Source organism: Cervus canadensis, chromosome 11 (assembly GCF_019320065.1).
Source record: "Cervus canadensis isolate Bull #8, Minnesota chromosome 11, ASM1932006v1, whole genome shotgun sequence".
In the NCBI taxonomy this organism is placed as follows: domain Eukaryota; kingdom Metazoa; phylum Chordata; class Mammalia; order Artiodactyla; family Cervidae; genus Cervus; species Cervus canadensis.
The window spans coordinates 71235951-71254632 of record NC_057396.1 but is presented as its reverse complement, the minus strand read 5'-3'; the positions used below and the strand labels follow the sequence as shown (position 1 = coordinate 71254632).

General features: G+C 54.4%; 1 protein-coding gene across 10 annotated transcripts; it reads left to right on the top strand.

The window, feature by feature from the left end:
- Positions 1-1205: 1205 nt before the first annotated feature.
- SPI1 (Spi-1 proto-oncogene) lies at positions 1206-18681 on the top strand. Of its 10 annotated transcripts, none has more exons than XM_043481051.1 (6): positions 2885-3106; positions 3842-3938; positions 4243-4311; positions 16311-16501; positions 17173-17335; positions 17691-18681. In XM_043481051.1, exons 1-6 carry the CDS (start codon positions 2900-2902, stop codon positions 18008-18010), a joined length of 1047 nt encoding a protein of 348 aa, XP_043336986.1. In that variant the 5' UTR covers positions 2885-2899; the 3' UTR covers positions 18011-18681. The 10 variants fall into 10 exon arrangements, with proteins under 10 accessions (XP_043336994.1, XP_043336995.1, XP_043336986.1 ...); XM_043481050.1 differs by having other exon boundaries at positions 3839-3938; XM_043481055.1 differs by lacking the exon at positions 2885-3106 and adding an exon at positions 3179-3408.
- Position 18682: the final 1 nt, after the last annotated feature.

Here is an 18682-nt window from a genome sequence, read left to right as displayed (position 1 = left end):
CTGACTCTTTGTGAGCCCATGGACTGTAGCCCGTCAGGCTCCTCTGTCCATGGGATTTTCCAGGCAAGAATACCGGAGTGGGTTGCCATTTCCTTCTCCAGGGGATCTTCCCGACCCAGGGACTGAACCCAGGTCTCCCACATTGCAGGCAGACTCTTTACTATCTGAGCCATATCATATGGGCATGAAGCCTAGAACTCAACTGATATTGGTAGAATGCATAAATGGATGGATGGCTAGATGAACGAATGGACCAGTGAATGAACAGATTGATAGCTGGACATACAATGGATAAACAGATGAAAATGTGGATGAGTAACAAACGGATGGGCTGATAAATGAACATATAGACGGCTCAGTGGATGAGAAGATAAACAAATGGGTAGAGGGATAATAGACTAACAGATAAATGGATGAATGAAGGGCTGGATTAAACTGAAAGACAAATGAATGTACGGCTGGCTTGATGGGTGAATAGATGGATTGACAAAACAGATAAGTAAATGGATGGAAAATAGGTGAATGGATAGACAAACAAGAAAAGTTTTTAAACTAGGAAGACTCGATTGACAGTCAGGCATTGGTAAGGGGTAGGGAAACTGAGATATGGAAGACATGGTGATCCTTGGGAAGCTGGGAGGGGAGGGTGTAGGAATACTTCTGGTGGAAGGAAGGAGAAACCAGCATGATGCTGAGGACCAGGCCCCAAGGCCCAGCCCCAGGCTGGGTAGGACTGCGGTTGGGGGCCTACGGGCCCAGGAAGAGCCAGGCCTGGCAATCAGCAGGACAAGAGCCTTCGCCCAGCCAGGCTGACCCCAGAACATGGAGGCCCCAAGGGGACACCCTTACCAGCTCCGATCCCCCAAGGAAGTGACTGTTGGCCACGTGGGGGGTCTCAAAAGTAGTAGGCATCTGCCGGATTCAGGGTGAGAGAGCCTCCACAGGCCCCAGGGGGCAGCAAGGCCCTCCTCGTGGTGAAGCCAGCCTTCCCCGCTCCCATTCTCCCGCCCCACCCCAGCCCTCAAGGCCGCCCCTCACGGTCCTGACTTCCTCTGGGCAGGGGGCCTGGCCCCCTCGGCCTTCCAGGCCAGCCCCTGGAGCACCACCTGCCCCAGCCGGCCAGAGACTTCCTGTAGCGCAAGAGATTTATGCAAACGGGCTGGGGTGGTGATGTCACCCCAAGGGGACTATCTCCCAGCGGCAGGCCTTCGATAAAATCAGGAACTTGCGCTGGCCCTGCAATGTCAAGGGAGGGGGCTCACCCAGGGCTCCTGTAGCTCAAGGGGCAGGCCTGAGCCCTGCGCCCGCCCCGAAGCGGTCCAGCCCACCCCCCCACACACCCCCGACGGGGCGCCCCATCCCCAGGGGCTCCGCACTGGCCCCCACCGAGGCAGGGGACCTGACCGGCTCGGAGCTCGGCTGGATGTTACAGGCGTGCAAAATGGAAGGGTTTCCCCTCGTCCCCCCTGTGAGTATCGGGACTCCTCCACCAGCCCAGCCCACGGCCCTCGGACGCCCGCCACCTGCCCGCCAGCCCGCCGCCTGCCTTCCCCTATCAGTGGGAAGCTGGTGTTTCCTCCCTGGAGCCCCGGGGCCTAAGACCCAAGCAAGGGGGCCATCGGCCTCCTCGGAGCAAGCACGCCCCGGCGGGCTGAGGGCCGGGCCCACAGTGGGGCTGTGATCGATGGGGCCTGAGCGGTTATTTATAGATGGGGCTTGGGTGGCAGCCGGGGCTCCAGGGGCCTGAGGGGCGGCCGGGCTGAGGGTGGCGAGGGTGACGGGGAGCTGGGAAGGCTGGCGTGGAGGGAAGCCGGTCCCTGGGACGGTGAAGGGCTGGCGGGCAGGAGGCCAGAGGTCTCGGGCCCTGGACTAGGTGCTCCTGGAGACCGAGGCTGCCTGAAACCTGGGTCCCCCGCCATCCAGGCGCAGAGGACGTGCCTGTTGACCTGAGAGGTCTGGGCCTTGGGCCCTGAGTGGCGGAGGCAGAGGTGGGGGCCGGGGCAGCGAGGGGAGCAGAGGCTCGCCAGGCAGCTGGGGTCGGGACTGCAGAGAGGAGGGCAGAGCCATCCTGGGGCTGAGATTGAGGCTGGGGGAGGGCCTCGTCCAAGGAGAAACGGGGGTGAGGGCAGCGGCTGAGGCCGGAGGTGAAGAAGCGGGCGTCCCAGGGGACCCCAGGGACGGCAGGGCAGCCGTCTGGGGCAGACCCCCTCCGCTCCCGCTGTAGGTGACAGTTGCAGCCTCCAGCAGGTGTCAGACCACCAGGCCCCTCTGAGAGGACCCCCGTCCCTTTCCTCACCCCCTTCCCCACTCAGCTGGGGATGGGGACCCTGGGGGGTAACTGGGAAGGGCTTGGCCGGGCCTGCCCATCTGACTCAGCTTTCCCGGCCTGGAGGCAGCTCCCTTCCCCCCTACCGCCACGGGCCACCCCACCCCAGGCTGGTCCCAGAGCCCCAGGGAGGCAGCCCCAGCGTGACACCCTGCTGTGGGGCTGTGCTGTCTCTCTGCAGACCTAATGCCAGGCTCCACGCAGGGCTGGGCACAGATGGGACAAGTCAGCCGGCCTCTGACCTGGCCCTGGCCTCCCCGTCCCCCACCTGGAACCTAGAAGATGGGGGAGACAGGCAGGGGTGTGATGGGGGGTGGTCCCAGGAAGAGCCCACTCTGCCTCAAGAGAGCCAGAGGCCCTGGGTCCTGGCCACCCTGTCTCTGACCCTTGACCTCTCAATCCCTGAATCCCAGCTACAGCTGAGCAGGAGACACGTCCTCCTGAGCTCCACGGGAGCCCCCGAGCCCCCTGGCCCAGTCCAGGGGTGACGCGGAGTGGGCCTTGGGAGGGTGGGCTCCCAAGGCAGCTCTGGTCCCCAAGCCAAGCGCTGAAGGCCGGGGTGACTGTTGTGCAATGCTCGGGCACACGCACGGGGGTGGGGAGAGGCCTGGTGACTGTTGGGAAGCCTCTGGGTGTGCATGTCCCAGTGCCCGGCCAGGCAGTGGGGTGCGGGGAGGGGGAGAGGGATGGGGAGACGGAGGGAGGGAGACCACGGAGTGTCCCCGGAGGACAGGGGAGGAGGGAGAGGCCCCCAAAGCCTCGGCCCCAGCGCTGCGCGGGGTGAGTCCTGTAAAGCCCATCAGAGCGGACAGCCAGCCAGCCAGCGTGGGGGTGGGGGCCCTGAGCCGGCCTGGGACCTGGACATTGGGCAGCGAGAGAGCCTGGGGCCCCAGGGAGGGGGGTTTCAGCAGGACAAGCCTGTGTTCTGGGCGATGGGCGTGCAGGAACATGAGTGACCGAGGATGGACACGGGCCTGAGTGCGTGTGTCAGCGTGCTTGGAGGCGAGGGATGGATTCCTGTGTCAACCCCAGGGGCCCTGCGAGCACCTTTAGGTGGGTGCATACTGGCGTGTGTGCCCGGGGTGAGTGTGAGGGCTGTGAGTGGACGTGTGTGTGAGAGCACACGTTGGGAGTGTGGGAAGAAGTGTGTCGGGGGAGTTTGTGTGCGTTTGGGGGGGGTGCATAGGCACATCGGTGTGACCGTGAGCGTGAGTGTGTGAGGCTGGGACCTGGGCACGCCGTGGAGTGTGAGTGTGAGGTGGTTGGGGGAGCCGCTGGGCTGTCCCCTCAGACCTGCCTTCTTTTGACCTCTGACCCTCCAGGGTCTCTGTCACCCCCTTTCCGCCGGAGCTGAGGCTCTTGCGCCCCTGGGTCCCCGACTTGCCCTCTGTGTGGCCTCTCCTCTTGCAAGCAGACAGAGGGCTGTAGGCCTGATAAAGGGGCTTGGTGTGGACCCAACACCCTGGGGGGGTCCCCTGCCGCATTCCGAGCCCTGACCCCCTCCTCTCTCAGCAGCCATCGGAAGACCTAGTTCCCTATGACACGGATCTCTACCAGCGCCAAACGCACGAGTATTACCCCTATCTCAGCAGTGATGGAGAAAGCCACAGCGGTGAGTAGCGGGCCCCACCCGGCCCCGACTTCCCCAGCCTGGTCTGCGCCCCAGCGCCGCTGGGTTCTGGGAAGGGAAAAGCAGACCCTTCCTGAGGCTTCTTTGGAATCCCAAGCATCGGATCCAGTTAGCTCTCAGGGATATGGATTCACTACCCTAAGTCCCCACGCTCCTGCTCCCCGCCAGCATCCCACACCCCAAGTGCACGTTTCTGGAGCATCTTTGGTGTGCAGGCATGGGTGAGCCTCTTCATGTTTTATCTTCTCATCCAATCCTTTGGGCCTGTTTACACCTGGCGGACCAGGCAGAGAGGCTACGGAACCTGTACGAGGAGGCGCAGCTGGCCGGTGGGACCCAGCTCTGTCCGCTCCAGGTCCAGTGCTTTCTCATTTTTTTTTGGCTTCACTTAGTCACTCATTCATGTCCAACTCTTTGCGGCCCCACGGAACTGTAGTCCGCTGTGCTTCTCTGTCCCGGGGAGTCTCCAGGCAAGAGTACTGGAGTGGGTTGCCATTTCCTCCTCCAGGGGGTCTTCCCTACCCAGGGTTCGAACCTGTGTCTTCTTCTCCTCCCCCAAATCCCCCATCTTCCTCTCCATTCTTGTCACCGCCCGTGACCCTGAACTCCCGTCTGGTGCAGCCCCAGGCCCTGCTGTGTGTGACTCACAGCGTTTGTCTCTCGACATTTGGGCTGCATAATTCTATGCTCTGAGGTCCGTCTTGTGCCTTGTAGGGTATTTGCCAGCATTCCTGGCTTCTACCCACTGGATGCCTGCATTCCTGCCAATCATGGCAACCAAAAATGTCTCCAGAGTTGCCAAATGTCCCCTGGAGGTGGGGCGGTGGGGTGCAGAAGCGCTCCCATTTGAGAGCTGTTCATTCAGCAGGGGCTGAAACCCAGTCTGCTGGTGGTGGGGGTGAGGGTGGGGCCTGGGCCAGGGCCTTTTTCTGTCTGGGTCTAACTGCCCCCCACCCCAAAGCCCAGGCTCAATCCTAAAGCAAATTCAGGGGAGGGGAGAGAGACCTTTAGTGTCTGGGACCTGGGCAAGGGGCTAAGAGAGGTCACCAGTGGTAGATCTCGGTGTATTGATGGAATATGTCTGAACCAAAGGCGAGGTGGCCCAGTTAATGGGTCTCACTGAGGGATTCTTCAGGGGGTCTGGAGGCTTGGGCAAGCCAGACAGCGGGGTGTCTGCAGTCCCAGAAGGACAGACATGCTCTGTGCCACAGCCAAGGAAGGTTTCACCCCCGAGGGCCTCACCTGGGGGCTGTTCACACCTGGAGCTCCATTCTGCTGGCACACCTCTGGCAGTTTAAGCCTGATGTCTGTACCCAGAGATGCCATATGCGGCAAGTCCTTATTTAGGACCCTCACATCCAGATGGCAGAGCCTGCAAACAATTTTGCCTGGAACTCACCCTTGACAGCCATTCTAAAGACTGTAACTGGAAGCCGTATCTTGGGGGTAAGGGGTGGACATACTTCAAGGCCATATCTGGGAACACACAGGCTCCTTTCAGAAATTGAGGACTAGAAAGACTTTAAAAATATCCTTTATTTCCCCCCTTCCCCATACTTTTAAATTTAAATTTTATACTTCTACAAGAAATGCATCCTTTCTGGGGAAAATCCAGAGACGGTTTAGAGTCTCCCTCCTCCAACTCTACCTCCAGCTCCCACTGCCAGGGTCGGGGGCTGACTCTCCCTGACTGACACCAGCCCCACACCTACCCAGAGTCTGGGACCTGAGCCGGTCCCTCCTTGAGGACTGGCGCCCCCTGGTGGCTCGAGGCAGCAGGACCGCTCAGGCCCTTGCAAGCTCAGGGCTGCCTCTGACCCCTTCTAGCCCCCGGGATCCTTTCTCCCCTGGCCTGACCCCTTCTCAGTCTCCCTGGGTCTGGGTGCCTTTCCTTTGGGTATACCGAAGCTGAATTCTCCCCTCCTGTAATACAGGGGTGCTATTTATATACTCTAGAAGCCAGGTAGGCCTGGGGCTGGCTGATGGAGGGAGCACTGTAGAGATAGCCAGTGTTTTCCCAGCTCGGTCCTCAGGCAGATCCCTTTTATCTGGGGTGATTCCCAGTTGGCTGCCTGAGCTCCCCGTCTGGGTCCTTTCTGCAGATTCCTTCCGAGTCCTCAGATGCTCTGGTCCCTATTCACCACCCCTTCCCCCACCCCCACCCCTGCCATCGCAGTCCATCTGGGCATCCGTTCTCTCCCTTCTAATACCTGTTGGAGGTAATTTCTGAAGACTCAAGAGTTGAGACACCCCCACACTCTCCCACCAGCTCCCGCATGCCCTCTGCAGGTACCCTTGAGGGAGGTGAGGCTTGGTGCAAAGGCTGGGGGGCCAGACCTGCCTCGAGTCCTGACTCCATCACTCACCCGTGTGTAACCTTGGAGCAAGTGACTTAACCCCTCTGCACCCCCGTTTCTGCATCTGTAAAACCGAGAACGTGAAAACACCGCTCGGAGTTGCAGTGATTCAATGGGGTAATACATGCAATGTGTGAGGTAATATGCTGAGTTGAAGGCCCAGTAAACTTTCAGGACATGGTGTGTTAGTTTTATTGAATATCCCCCCAGGGGGGAGAGGTGAAGCAGGTCCACAAGGAGTGGAGAAGCACAGAAGTTTCTGTGACATCAACAGGCTCATTTCCCGACAACCCAGCAGACAGCCGGCCTGTCCGCCACTCACCCAGCCGTCCGCTCCCCTCCCATCCACCCAGCCCCCACGCAGCCACCCATCCTTCCAAGGCTTGTTGTCCAGTCCACTTGTCCACTCATCCCCTCACTTGTCCATCCGCCTAACAGCCCCTGATGACATGCCGTGGACCTGACCCTGTTCTAGGCGCTGGATTTGCCACAAGGAGCAGGCCGGGCAAGGCCACTGCCCTCGTGGAGCTTGCTAGTCCGGTGCGGGAGAGAGATGGGGAACAGTTGCATCAGCAGACATGCTCTAAAGACGTCCTGTAGAAAGCAGAGTAACGTGAGTCCGGCTCTGGCATCTGCATGTGAGGGCCCTAAAGAAGGACTCGCCACAAATGGCATCTCTGGGTGCAGACCTCAGGCTTTAACTGCCAGAGGTGTGCCCGCAGAACGGAGCTCCAGGGGTGAACGGCCCCCAGGCGAGGCCCCCGGTGGAAATCTGAGTGCCCTGAAGGAACACGAATGCACAGACAGGGAGGGACCAGTGTTCTAGGAGCAGGAACAGCAGGTGCAAGAGCAGGAGGGACCTCGGTGGGGACCGGGGTGGCCCAGAGCACAGGCAGAAACGACATGAAGGGAGGCCGGTCTGCAGAGGAGGCTGCGCAGGCCCGAGGACTGCGGTGGAGCTTGTCGTGTTTCCCACACCTGATGGGAAGGGAGGGGGCTGAGCAAAGAAATGACATGATCGGGATAACCTTTTGTGCGTGTGTGTGTTTGGTAAATATCTAAAGAAATTATAGATGTTTAATTTTAATTATTCAAACCAGAAATACCCACTGCAAAGAATTTTAAAATACAGCAGCATATCAAGGAAAATATGACTTTTCATTCTTACCCCGCATTGATAGCTGTCTTGGTCTATCCTAGCAGATATTTTATTTGACAGTGTATAATCCTATATGTTTGTAAGTGTATACATCCACACAAATTCTATCCATTCAGAAATGAACTGTATAAAAAAAAAAAAAGAAATGAACTGTAATATCATGCGGTTCTGCAATCTGCTACTTTTTACCTAAATTTATCAGAGTTGTTTCTCCATGGCCTATGCTGGGCATCAGAGACAGTTAAAAGCTATTTTTCCAGTCTTTCTGTTACAGAGCTATGGAAGTATATACATGAAAGTTTGAAACAGAGACTTAGAACAGCCTTTATTTATTAATTCACAAACATTTATTGAGGGCTTTCTATATGCCGGGTGGAGATGAATCTAGCTTGATTTTTTACTTAGAGAAATTTATTGTACTACGAAAGATGAGTATTTGACTTTCTAGTTATTTATAGCACACACACGTACTTCTTCACACATACCAAAATAGTCACAGTAACTTTTCCCCTTTTTTTCATTTTATTGCTGTTATGATATACAACATAAGTGTATGGGTTTAAGGTGTAACAGCTAACGACTTCACACACCTATACATTGGGAAATGATTACCACGTAAGTTTAGTTAATATCCAACTCTTCATACAGTTACAAAAAAATTTTCCCCTTGTGATGAGAACTTTCAGGAGATACTCTTAACTTTCGAAGTTACCATACAGCAGTTGACTCTAGTCATTCTGTACATGACATCCCCAGGACTTATTTATCTTACAACTGAAAGTTTGTACCTTAGACCACCATCACCCAATTTCCACCCCCTACCCCACTACTTCTGGCAACCACCAATCTGACCTCCTTTTCTGAATTGTTATTTTTTTAAAAAGATTCCACATATAAGTGAGATCATACAGCATTTGTCTTCCTCTGCATTCTATTTTTAATTTTTTTGCATTTTTTGGCCATGTCCCACATGTGGGGGCTTCCCTGGTGGCTCAGAGGGTAAAGAATCTGTCTGCAATCGGGTAGACCTAGGCTCGATCCCTGGGTCAGGAAGATCCCCTGGAGGAGGGAATGGCTACCCTGTCCAGTCTTCTTGCCTAGAGAATTCCATGGACAGAGGAGCCTGGTGGGCTGCATTCCATGGGGTCACAAAGAATCAGACACGACTGAGCGACTGACACTCAACATGCACATCATGCGGGCATTTAGTGCCCTGATCAGGAATTCAACCCTGGTCCCCTGCACTGGGAGCATGAAGTCTTACCCACTAGACCACCAGGGAAGTCCCTCTGTCTGTATTCTAACTTTGTTAAACTGACGTCTGAATTTTCCACGGTTTGGACCATGTGAATATTGCTCACAGTTGAGCCACACTGCGTAATCTGATTACCTGTACTTTCTCGTCGCTGTGTTTCTGAGGGCTGAGCGGCCGTGACACAGGGCCCCCGCACTGCGGCCAGGCTGCTGGGAGTCACGCCCCATCTCCCCACGATCGGGTGGGGTGACCACAGGGAAGAGGTCTCGCCCCCCTGGGCCTCAGCTCCTCACTCATGATACCTACTTCACAGGACTGCCCTAAGGATGGAGTGAGCTGCTCCATATAAGAGGCTTAGAAAGTGAAAATTATGTAAGGATTTGTTACTCATAGCATTATGCTCTCCTAAGAGAGGCTGTCTGGGAGGTAAGGTTTTATTGCTGTTTGTGTTAATTGGTGTCTTTATGGCCTCACCTGATTAACAGTAGTTTGCTTGTGTATAGAAATCTAAGTTGAAAAAAAACTTTTTTTTTTTTGCCTCATTGAAACTGAAAGCATTTCTCTACTGTCTTCAGGTTACCAGAGTTTTTCTTAGGAAATCTGATGTCATTCCATATCCTCTTTTTTGAATGTAACCATTTTGGGGTTTCGTTCAATTTTTTTCCTGCTTAGTTTTGTTTTATCTCTCTGGAAGTTTTTAGTGTCTTCTCCCAATACCTAGTGGTTCCACTGAATATTTTTTTTTTTTTAAATCGCTCTAATTTCTGTGTGAAGAATAGCTGGAGAGGAGGCCAGAGTAGGAAGAGGGGGGAAGCCCGGGAGGAAACCACTGGAATAATCCAGAAAGAGACGACAGTGACTTGGCCAAGGGTGGTGGCGAGATGGGCAAAGAGGAGCAGACGGATTCAGGATAGATTCTCAAGGCGTAGGGCTCATAGAATTTGCTGTCTGCTATTTTTAAGTTGTGATTAAAATGTATACAGTATAAAGTGTACGGTCTTGACCATTTTCACACGTACAGTTCAGTGGCTCGGGGACATGTCGTGCTACCAGCCCCACCATCCAGCTCTGGAACTCTTTGCATCTTGCGAAACTGACACTCTGGACCAATTACACAGTACCTCCCACTGCCCCCTCCCCTCAGCCCCTGGCAACCAGCATTCTACTTTCTGTTCCTGTGACTGTGACTGCGCCAAGCACCTCACCTTAGTGGAGTCATGCAGTATTTCTCTTTTTGTGACTGGCTTACTTTATTCAGCATATACTATCCTCCGGGTTCACCTGTGTTGCGGTGTACATCGGGATTTCCTTCCTGTTTAGAGCTCAGTGACATCCCGTTGTGTGGATAACATTTTGCTTATCCATTCATCTGTCGAAGGACACGTGGGCTGCTTATACCTCGTGGCTGTTGTGAACATAGGTGTTAAAATATCTCTTTGCAGATCCTGCTTCCTGTTCTTTGAGACTACATACCCAGAAGTAGAATTGCTGGATTGTAAGATAATTCTATTTCTAATTGTTTGAGGACCAAGCATACTGTTTTTCCTTGGTGGTTGCACCATTCTACTTTCCCACCAACAGTGCACAAGGATTCCACTAATCCACATCCTTGCCAAAATTTGTTATTTTCTGTTTTTAACCATTGAAAAAACTGAAGTATAGTTAATTTACAATGTCTCATGTCTACAGCAAAGTGACTCACTGATTATATATATGTATATATACACATATATACGTATTCTTTTTCAGATTCTCTTTCATTCTGCTATTACAAGATAGTGAATGTAGTTCCCTGTGTTATACAGTCGGTCTTGGTTGTTCTGTTTTTTGATAATAGCCATCCTAATGCTATTTGCAGTGGGATTGGTGGAGGAAATAGAGTTCCAAAGTACGACCGTTCTCTCCACCATTCCATCTTTCAATGCACTTTTCATCTTTTCATGCCACAGATTCACAGTTTATTATTATTCACATACCACAGTTTATTCACTTCTAATCATCCATTCATTTCATTCACTTTCCCAAGTGTCCTTCCCTCCATCCCAGGCACATTGCCAGGTGCTGTAGGATGAATAAAACACAGGCCCTGCCAGATTTATCTTTTTTAACAAGGGAAATAACTAAAATCATAATAATTAGGTTACAATGTAAGAAGTAACAAGGAACGTGAGACCTGGGGCTCTCTGATCGCTGGGACCTCAGTTTCCATGTGTGAATAAATTGCAGGAGGGCTGGGATTAAGGAGCCCTTGTCCAGTGGTCTGTGATTTCCGGCGAAGGTTTTTTCCCTCATTCCTTGCTTTCTTAATTCCTCATCTTCCTTCTCAGTCTTGATCTTACTTCTCCTCTCCTGGCAAGAGCCATGGCTTCAGGCTGAGGTTTCTGCTCTGAGGAGATAAGGTCAACTGAATGACCTTAAGGTTTGCCTTTTGTGTGGGGGGGATTGTTTTGAATATCATTTTATTTTTGTCCTAGTGACATCCAGGTGTTAGTGACACAAAGAACTGAGTAGCAGCAAGGATGTGTGGGTAGGACTTTGGTCCCAGACTGGAAGCTGGTTTAGAGGGTGGAAGTGAAAGATGTTGATGAATGGGTCATTGCTGGCTGGATGAATAAAGGTTCAGTGGTGGATGGATAGATAAATGGATGGATGGGTGGGTTAAATGATGGATGATGAATGAGTGAATGATGGATAGATGATGGTTGGATGTTGGATGGGTGGATGGATGGATAGACGGATGGATGGATGACGGATGATGTTGGGTGACGGATGATGGACAGATGATGAATAATGAATGAGGAGTAAATGATGGTAGACAGCCAGATGGATAATAGCAGTCTGTAAATTCTGTCACCATGTGTCTAATTTAAAGCTTTCATTAGCTGTCTTGGTCCTCAGCAGTGGTATGGCATAGGGGTAAGAGTTTAGTCCCTGGAGTCATACACAGGTGGGTTTGGATCCTGACTCTACCAATGACTATGGGCAAGGGACTTTATGTCTCTGAGTCATAGTTTCCTCATAGGCAAAAGGAAGATCATACCACACTGGCCACTTTGTCAGAGCCATGGTGAGGACTGAATGACATAGTGTGGATTAAGTATTTAGTACAGTGCCTGGTACATAAAAGACACATTAAAAGTAAGCTTTCATTGGTCATTTAACCAAATATTGACTGAAGCCTAGTATGTGTTGAATGCCCTACAGGTTGTAGAAGGGAGGGTCCAGAGCTATCTCTGGATATGTGAATGACACTATATTCCCATATTTTAACTTTAATATATGATTTATTTATTGGCTGCACCTGGTCTTAGTTGTGGCACACAGATCTTCGATCTTCATTGCTTCATGCCGGGTCTTTTTTTTTTTTTTTCTCCAGTTGTGGCATGTGGGATCTTTCTTTTTTCTTTTAGTTGCAGCATTCAAACCCTTAGATGCAGCCTGTGGGATCTAGTTGCCTGACCAGGGATTGAACTCTGGCCCCTTGCATCGGGAGCGCGGAGTCTTAGCCACTGGACCACTAGGGAAGTCTTGACACTATGTCCTTTTGAGGAGCAGAAAGTCATGCTAAGGGGACTTAAGTTGCAGGAGAGTCTGGGTGACCTGTTGAGTGACCAGCAGGGATATAGAAAAGCATTCATGAGCAGTCATCTAGGAATAAGGTCCAAAAAGCCCAGGCATGCTGACCTTTGCATAAGGATGGACTCGTGGCAATATGTTCCTTCAGAGGACTCATCTCTGCCTACCAAACAGTGTTTATTACATAACTGCCCGAGCACTCAAAATCAAGGGTAGAGAAAAGGGTTTCGTTGGGCCTTTTGAAACCTTAGTTGTAGCCCAAGAGTCTCTGTTGCAGGTTTCAGGCGACCCTAGGGCAGGGTTCCTGAGCCTCATTGAGCAAACGAACCTCTGTAGGGTGCTGTGAAAGGCCAGACTCTCCCATCTCCTTCCGGCGCTGCGGATCGCATGGGTCTCTGATGGGCCCCAAATCCTCAAGCTTTTCTGGTCCCCAAGGTGACTCGAATCAGGGGGTGCTGAGACTTGCTGTGGGAAGTGCTGGCCTCAGGCTGCGACCACCAGAATGAGCCCATGGGTCTCATGTGGAGCTGGAACAGAGGTGGGGACCGAGAGAGAGAACTCAGCGCCCCCAACCCAGAACTGAGTAGGGGAACTTCCCTGGAGGTCAAGTGATTGAGACTGTGCTTCCAATGCAGGTGGCACGGGTCTGGTCCCTGGCAGGGGAACTAAGATCCCACATGCCACACGGCACGGCCAAAACCCACCCCTCCCAAGAAAAAAACCCAAAAAAGATCTGTAGTAGGTGTGAGGATTTGAGGGGGAGGATAAAGCATTTCATAAAGATCATGAAGTTCCCCTGGAGAAGGGCATGGCAACCCACTCCAGTATTCTTGCCTGGAGAAATCCAGGAATGGAGGAGCCTGGCAGGCTACAGTCCACAGGGTGGCAAAGAGTTGGACACCACTGAAGTGACTTGGCATGCACGCATGGGCAGGATACAGCATTCTATGAAGATCTGGGCACTTCGGCCTGGGCAGGAGAAGGCAAAAAGGGGAGGGCCTGGAGCGGGGCTCCAGGGCAGATCTACAGCTAAAAAGGAATCTGGACCCACTCAGTAACCCCAGAGCCCCAAGGAACCCCAACCATACAGACAGAGCCAACTCTCTCTCAGCAAGTGGAGAATTTCTGGGTCTTATTAACTCAAGGCAAGATGAAAGTACAAAATAAGTGTCATTTTGTTTTGTTTTCCCTTCAGATTTGGATAATTTGGTGGAGGAGAGTCAGAGTTCTTAAGAAGCTAGGACTCATGCTTTCACTCAGGAAATGCTTCTTCGTGCCTACTGCATCTCAATTCAGGCCAGTTCAGTCGCTCAGTTGTGTCCAACTCTTTTCGAGCACGTGTACTGCAGCATGCCAGGCCTCCCTGTCCATCACCAACTCCTGGAGATTACTCAAACCCATGTCCATTGAGTCGGTGATGCCACCCAACCATCTCTTCCTCTGTCATCCCCTTCTCCTCCTGCCTTCAATCTTTCCCAGCATCAGGGTCTTTTCAATGAGTCAGTTTTTTTGCATCAGGTGGCCAAAGTATTGGAGTTTCAGCTTCAGCATCAGTCCTTCCAATGAATATTCAGGACTGATCTCCTTTAGGATGGACTGGTTGGATCTCCTTGCAGTCCAAGGGACTCTCAAGAGTCTTCTCCAGCACCACAGTTCAAAAGCATCAAGATGCCTACTGCGTCTAGGCACTGGGAATATGAAGGTGAACAAAACCAGTCCTCTGCCCTTGGTGCAACCTTGGGGTCCCAACTCAAGTTTCTGGGAGAAAGAGACAGCCAGGATCCCTCAAACTATTTCTCTGGACCACGGACTAAGATGGCAGAGAGCAGGGGAAGATGAGGAACTGATAAGTATTAAAGTATCTGTTGTTTGCTCAGGTGCTGATTTAGGCTCTCTAAAGACAGTATTAAGCATTCATAATAATTATCATTATAATGATAACGGGTGTATGTGTGTGCTCAGTAGCTCAGGTGTCCAACTCTTTGCGACCCCATGGACTGCAACCAACCAGGCTCCCCTGTCCATGGGATTCTCCAGGCAAGGAGGAGTGGGTTGCCGTTTCCTTCCACGGAATCTTCTCAACCCAGGGATCGAACCTGCGCTTCCTGCAACTCCTACGCTGGCAGGCAGATTCTTTGCCACTGAGCCACCTGGGAAGCCTGGAATGATAATAGTTAATGATTATTGAGTCTTACTTTGTGCCAGGTTCCATTCGAAGTGCCTTGCAGGCATTAGCTCATCTAATCCTCACAGCAAGCCTGTGTCGTGAGCTGGGTGTAGTTATTAGCCCCATCTCACAGCCGAGGCAGCAGGCACAGAGAAGCAGAACCACCTGCCTAGTGTCACTCAGGGGTGAGTAGCAGAGGCAGCATTCAAACCCAGCTCCGCCCCAGTTGGCTCCCCTATGCCTTGCAGCTTCATGGAAGTGGGAGTCTGGACTGTGGGTTCAAATAATTCCACATGTGAACCGGACCTCAGTAACTGCCCAGTTGGGTCTCTGACTTTTGCAGAATCAGAGGCTCAGGGAGATAAAATGTCTTGCTCAGGGTCACAAGGCAAAGCCACCCCAGAGCAGGATTGGAAAATGAGTGAGTCTTCTGGGAGCCAGTGCCGAGCCAAGACCACACGTGTCATTTCTCAGGGATGCGTGAGCGACGATGTGTTTGTGAGAGAGAAAGAGGGGGGGGAGACAGACAGACGACACACAAGACACGCACGGGAGGCTGGTGACGGTCCCCCTGCAGGGCCCCGTGCCAGTCCCGGAGACGCTGACCTCTCTCAGCATCCCGTACACTCCCTCTCTGGGTCCCACGAGAAAAATTCCTCTTGCCGCTTTGTCACCACATCTTCTTTGGGACTCCAAGTAGTACCCAGGAAGCCCTCAGACATGTGGTGGTTTTTGTTCCTGGAAAAGGTGCCCAGAGTAACCACGTTGAAGACCGGCTCCAGGCCCAGGCAGGCTCCCAGTGGCACGGAGCTGTTCCCCAAACTCAAATCCACCCTGCCGCAGACTCTGAAAGCACCCACCAGGGACTTTCCGGGAAAGCCTCGGGTGCCGCGGCGACCTCCCTGGGACTCGGGTGCAGCTCCCCAAGGACGCGGCCTTGGAGGGGCCGCAGGGGGAGCTCAGCTGAGGAATGTCAGCCCTGTGACTCTGCAGTCACACCTCGGCCGTGTGACAGGGCGGTGAGCTGTGACTGCGGGCAGCCAGTCTGCTCAGGAACCACGGCTGCGTCTGAAGGGCAGGAGAGGCGATTCCACACACTCCCGAGTGCACGCTCTGGGGCTAGGGGGTTTTACAAATGTGAACTTGCATGGAGCCTCCTAGTTTCTAGCATCCCTGTTTGACAGAGGGGTCAATGCACGTGGCTGAGGCCACACAGAAAGGAAACAGCCGGATTCGGACTCCGGCTCAAAAACCGGCATCGTTGGAATGGGCATGGGAGGCAGGGTAGACCGGTTGTTGAGAACAAAGGCTTTGCCTCCCACGGCCTTTGACCATGGGCGGGTCATGTAGCCTCTCCAAGCCTGAGTGTCCTCATCCATAGCATATTCTGAGTATTCTAAAGTCCCTCAGTCGTGTCTGACTCTTTGTGACCCAGTGGACCGCAGCCCGCCAGGTTCCTCTGTCCATGGGATTCTCCAGGCAAGAATACTGGAGTGGGTTGCCATGCCCTCCTCCTGGAGATCTTCCCGACCCAGGAATCGAACCCAGGTCTCCCGCACTGCAGGCAGATTCTTCACCATTTGAGCTACCTGGGGAAGACCCATCTATACAATTGGGGGTCGGAAAATAGCAGGGTGGGTGGTGCTGCGATTAATGCCAATCCGCAGCCCAGAATGGCGGTGGTGATTATGACAGGGAACAAGGCCTGGCACTATTATTTTTATGCATACTATTATTGTTATATATATTATATTATATATAGTTATTATGTATAATATATACTATTATTGTTCATATAATGTTTCATACGATCATAAGCCCCTCCTGCTTTGGCCCGCAGACCATTACTGGGACTTCCACCCGCACCACGTGCATAGCGAGTTCGAGAGCTTCGCGGAGAACCACTTCACGGAGCTGCAGAGCGTCCAGCCCCCGCAGCTGCAGCAGCTCTACCGCCACATGGAGCTGGAGCAGATGCACGTGCTCGACACCCCCATGGCTCCTCCCCACGCCAGCCTCGGTCCCCACCAGGTGCGTGCCTGCAGGGCGGCCCGGCCCGGCCCGGCGCCTGCGGTGAGGCGGGCGCTCCGCAGGAAGCTGACACAGGCTCTTACTCAACCCGGCTTCCTGCCCCACAGCGCCAACGGCGGCCGGAGCCCCAACGGCTGCCTCCTGACCCCCCGGCTGACCTCGTGACCCCGCACCCCTTATCTGCGCCCGCCCCACCGAGGACAGAGCCCGGACCATTCCCACCCCACCCCACCCCCACTGGTCCTTCTGACCCCCGGGGGCCTCTGAAACGCCGGGGCTGCAGCCCCCAGCCCGTTCCCTGCCTCCTCGTGGGTCTGGCGTCCAAGTCACTGAGTTCTGAAATCCGCTGACCTCCCCATCTCCCCGCTGACTCGGTTGGCCGACCCTCCTCCTCAGCCCCTCACCCCAGGGCAGCTGCCTGTCCACGTGGCACCTCCCGCCGCCCAAACCAGGGAGACAGGTGGGGTGTCAGGAGCCCCTTTGTCCCCACCACCGGCACCCTGTGTGTGGTGACCCCGTATGACTCCATAACCCGCCCGACCTCCAGTGTCCCCGGCCTTCTCCCAAATCCCTCTGCCCCTCCCTAGGCACCGCGCCCCAGGACCGTCCCCTACCTGGCCGCCTTCAGCGGTCCCTCAGGGACCCCAACCCTCCTTCTGCCTCCTTCCCAGGTCTCCTACATGCCCCGGATGTGCCTGCCGTACCCCTCGCTGTCCCCCGCCCGGCCCAGCTCGGATGAAGAGGAGGGGGAGCGGCAGAGCCCCCCGCTGGAGGTGTCCGATGGGGAGGCCGACGGCCTGGAGCCAGGGTCTGGCCTCCTGCACGGGGAGACAGGTAGGTGACCCACCCCTGACCCAGCCTGGGCCCAGCCGTCACCCTGGCCACCCTTGTGCCCCGTCCCCACCCCGATCAAGGCCCACGGATGCGGCAGCCTGGCCAGAGAGCAGAATGCTCGCGTACGGGTGTGTGGTTGCCAACACGTGTCTCCGTGTGTGTTCCGTGTGTGGAGGGGAGGGGCGTCCGTCCCGACATCCGGGTCTGAGCACGTGCGCTGTGGGCGTGCGCATGCGCCATGCTGGCCGTAGCCCCGCCCCTGCGCCCACCCTACCCCGGGCAGGAGGGGGCGGTCCCACGTCACCGGGAGGCGGGCTGGGTCCCCGCCGTGGGCGCTGACCGTCTCCGGCCGCAGGCAGCAAGAAGAAGATCCGCCTGTACCAGTTCCTGCTGGACCTGCTGCGCAGCGGCGACATGAAGGACAGCATCTGGTGGGTGGACAAGGACAAGGGCACGTTCCAGTTCTCGTCCAAGCACAAGGAGGCGCTGGCGCACCGCTGGGGCATCCAGAAGGGCAACCGCAAGAAGATGACCTACCAGAAGATGGCCCGAGCGCTGCGCAACTACGGCAAGACGGGCGAGGTCAAGAAGGTCAAGAAGAAGCTCACCTACCAGTTCAGCGGGGAGGTGCTGGGCCGCGGGGGCCTGGCCGAGCGGCGCCACCCGCCCCACTGAGCCCAGGCCTGAGCGCACCGGGCCCGCCAGGCCGCCCCGTTGGCCATAGCATTAACCCCTTCGCCCGGGCGGCCGGACACAGGAGGGAAGCTCCCAGGGGCAGGACTGTGGCAGGCCAGGCCTCGCCTCCCCGCCCACCCCCTCCTCCTCCAAGCCCCCTGCCCGCCCCACACCCCTTGCTTCGCCTCCCACCAGGGCGCCGGCCCGGCTCCGGAAGGCCATCTGGGCGTCTGGCCCCCGCGAAGGGTCAGCTTGCTTAGTACTGGGCAAACGGCCTTGGGAGTTGGAAGCCGTCATTATTTGTGTATATTGAACCCCCTTTTTTTTCAGTGGCCCTCTCTCCCCACACCTCTCCCCCCATCAGCATTCTCAAGAAACCCATTTACCTAAAGTTATTCTCAGTTTTCTTCAGCCCGGAAATGCTGTTTTTAAATCTTTTGTGCACCTTGTCTGACGCACCCCAACCCCGACATCTGATCTGCCTTCTCGTTTGTCCATTGAGCGTTTACTAAGGATCCTCGCCAGTGCTGGACCTGCAGACCTCGGGATGGTTGACACTTTGTCTAGTTGTCCAGTTTGTGCAGACAGTTGATATTGCCTGACCTCCTGTCATGATCCACGGAGGGAACGAATTCTCAGTTGTTCTTAAAGAAATAAATCATTAAAAAGCTC

Coding starts and splice junctions, on each gene's coding strand:
- SPI1 (XM_043481050.1), top strand. CDS start 2,900: ATGCTCGGGCACACGCACGGGGGTGGGGAGAGGCCTGGTGACTGTTGG. Junction 4,312..16,310: donor CCCAGCTCTGTCCGCTCCAG/GTCCAGTGCTTT, acceptor TTTGGCCCGCAG/ACCATTACTGGGACTTCCAC. Junction 17,336..17,690: donor CCTCCTGCACGGGGAGACAG/GTAGGTGACCCA, acceptor CTCCGGCCGCAG/GCAGCAAGAAGAAGATCCGC.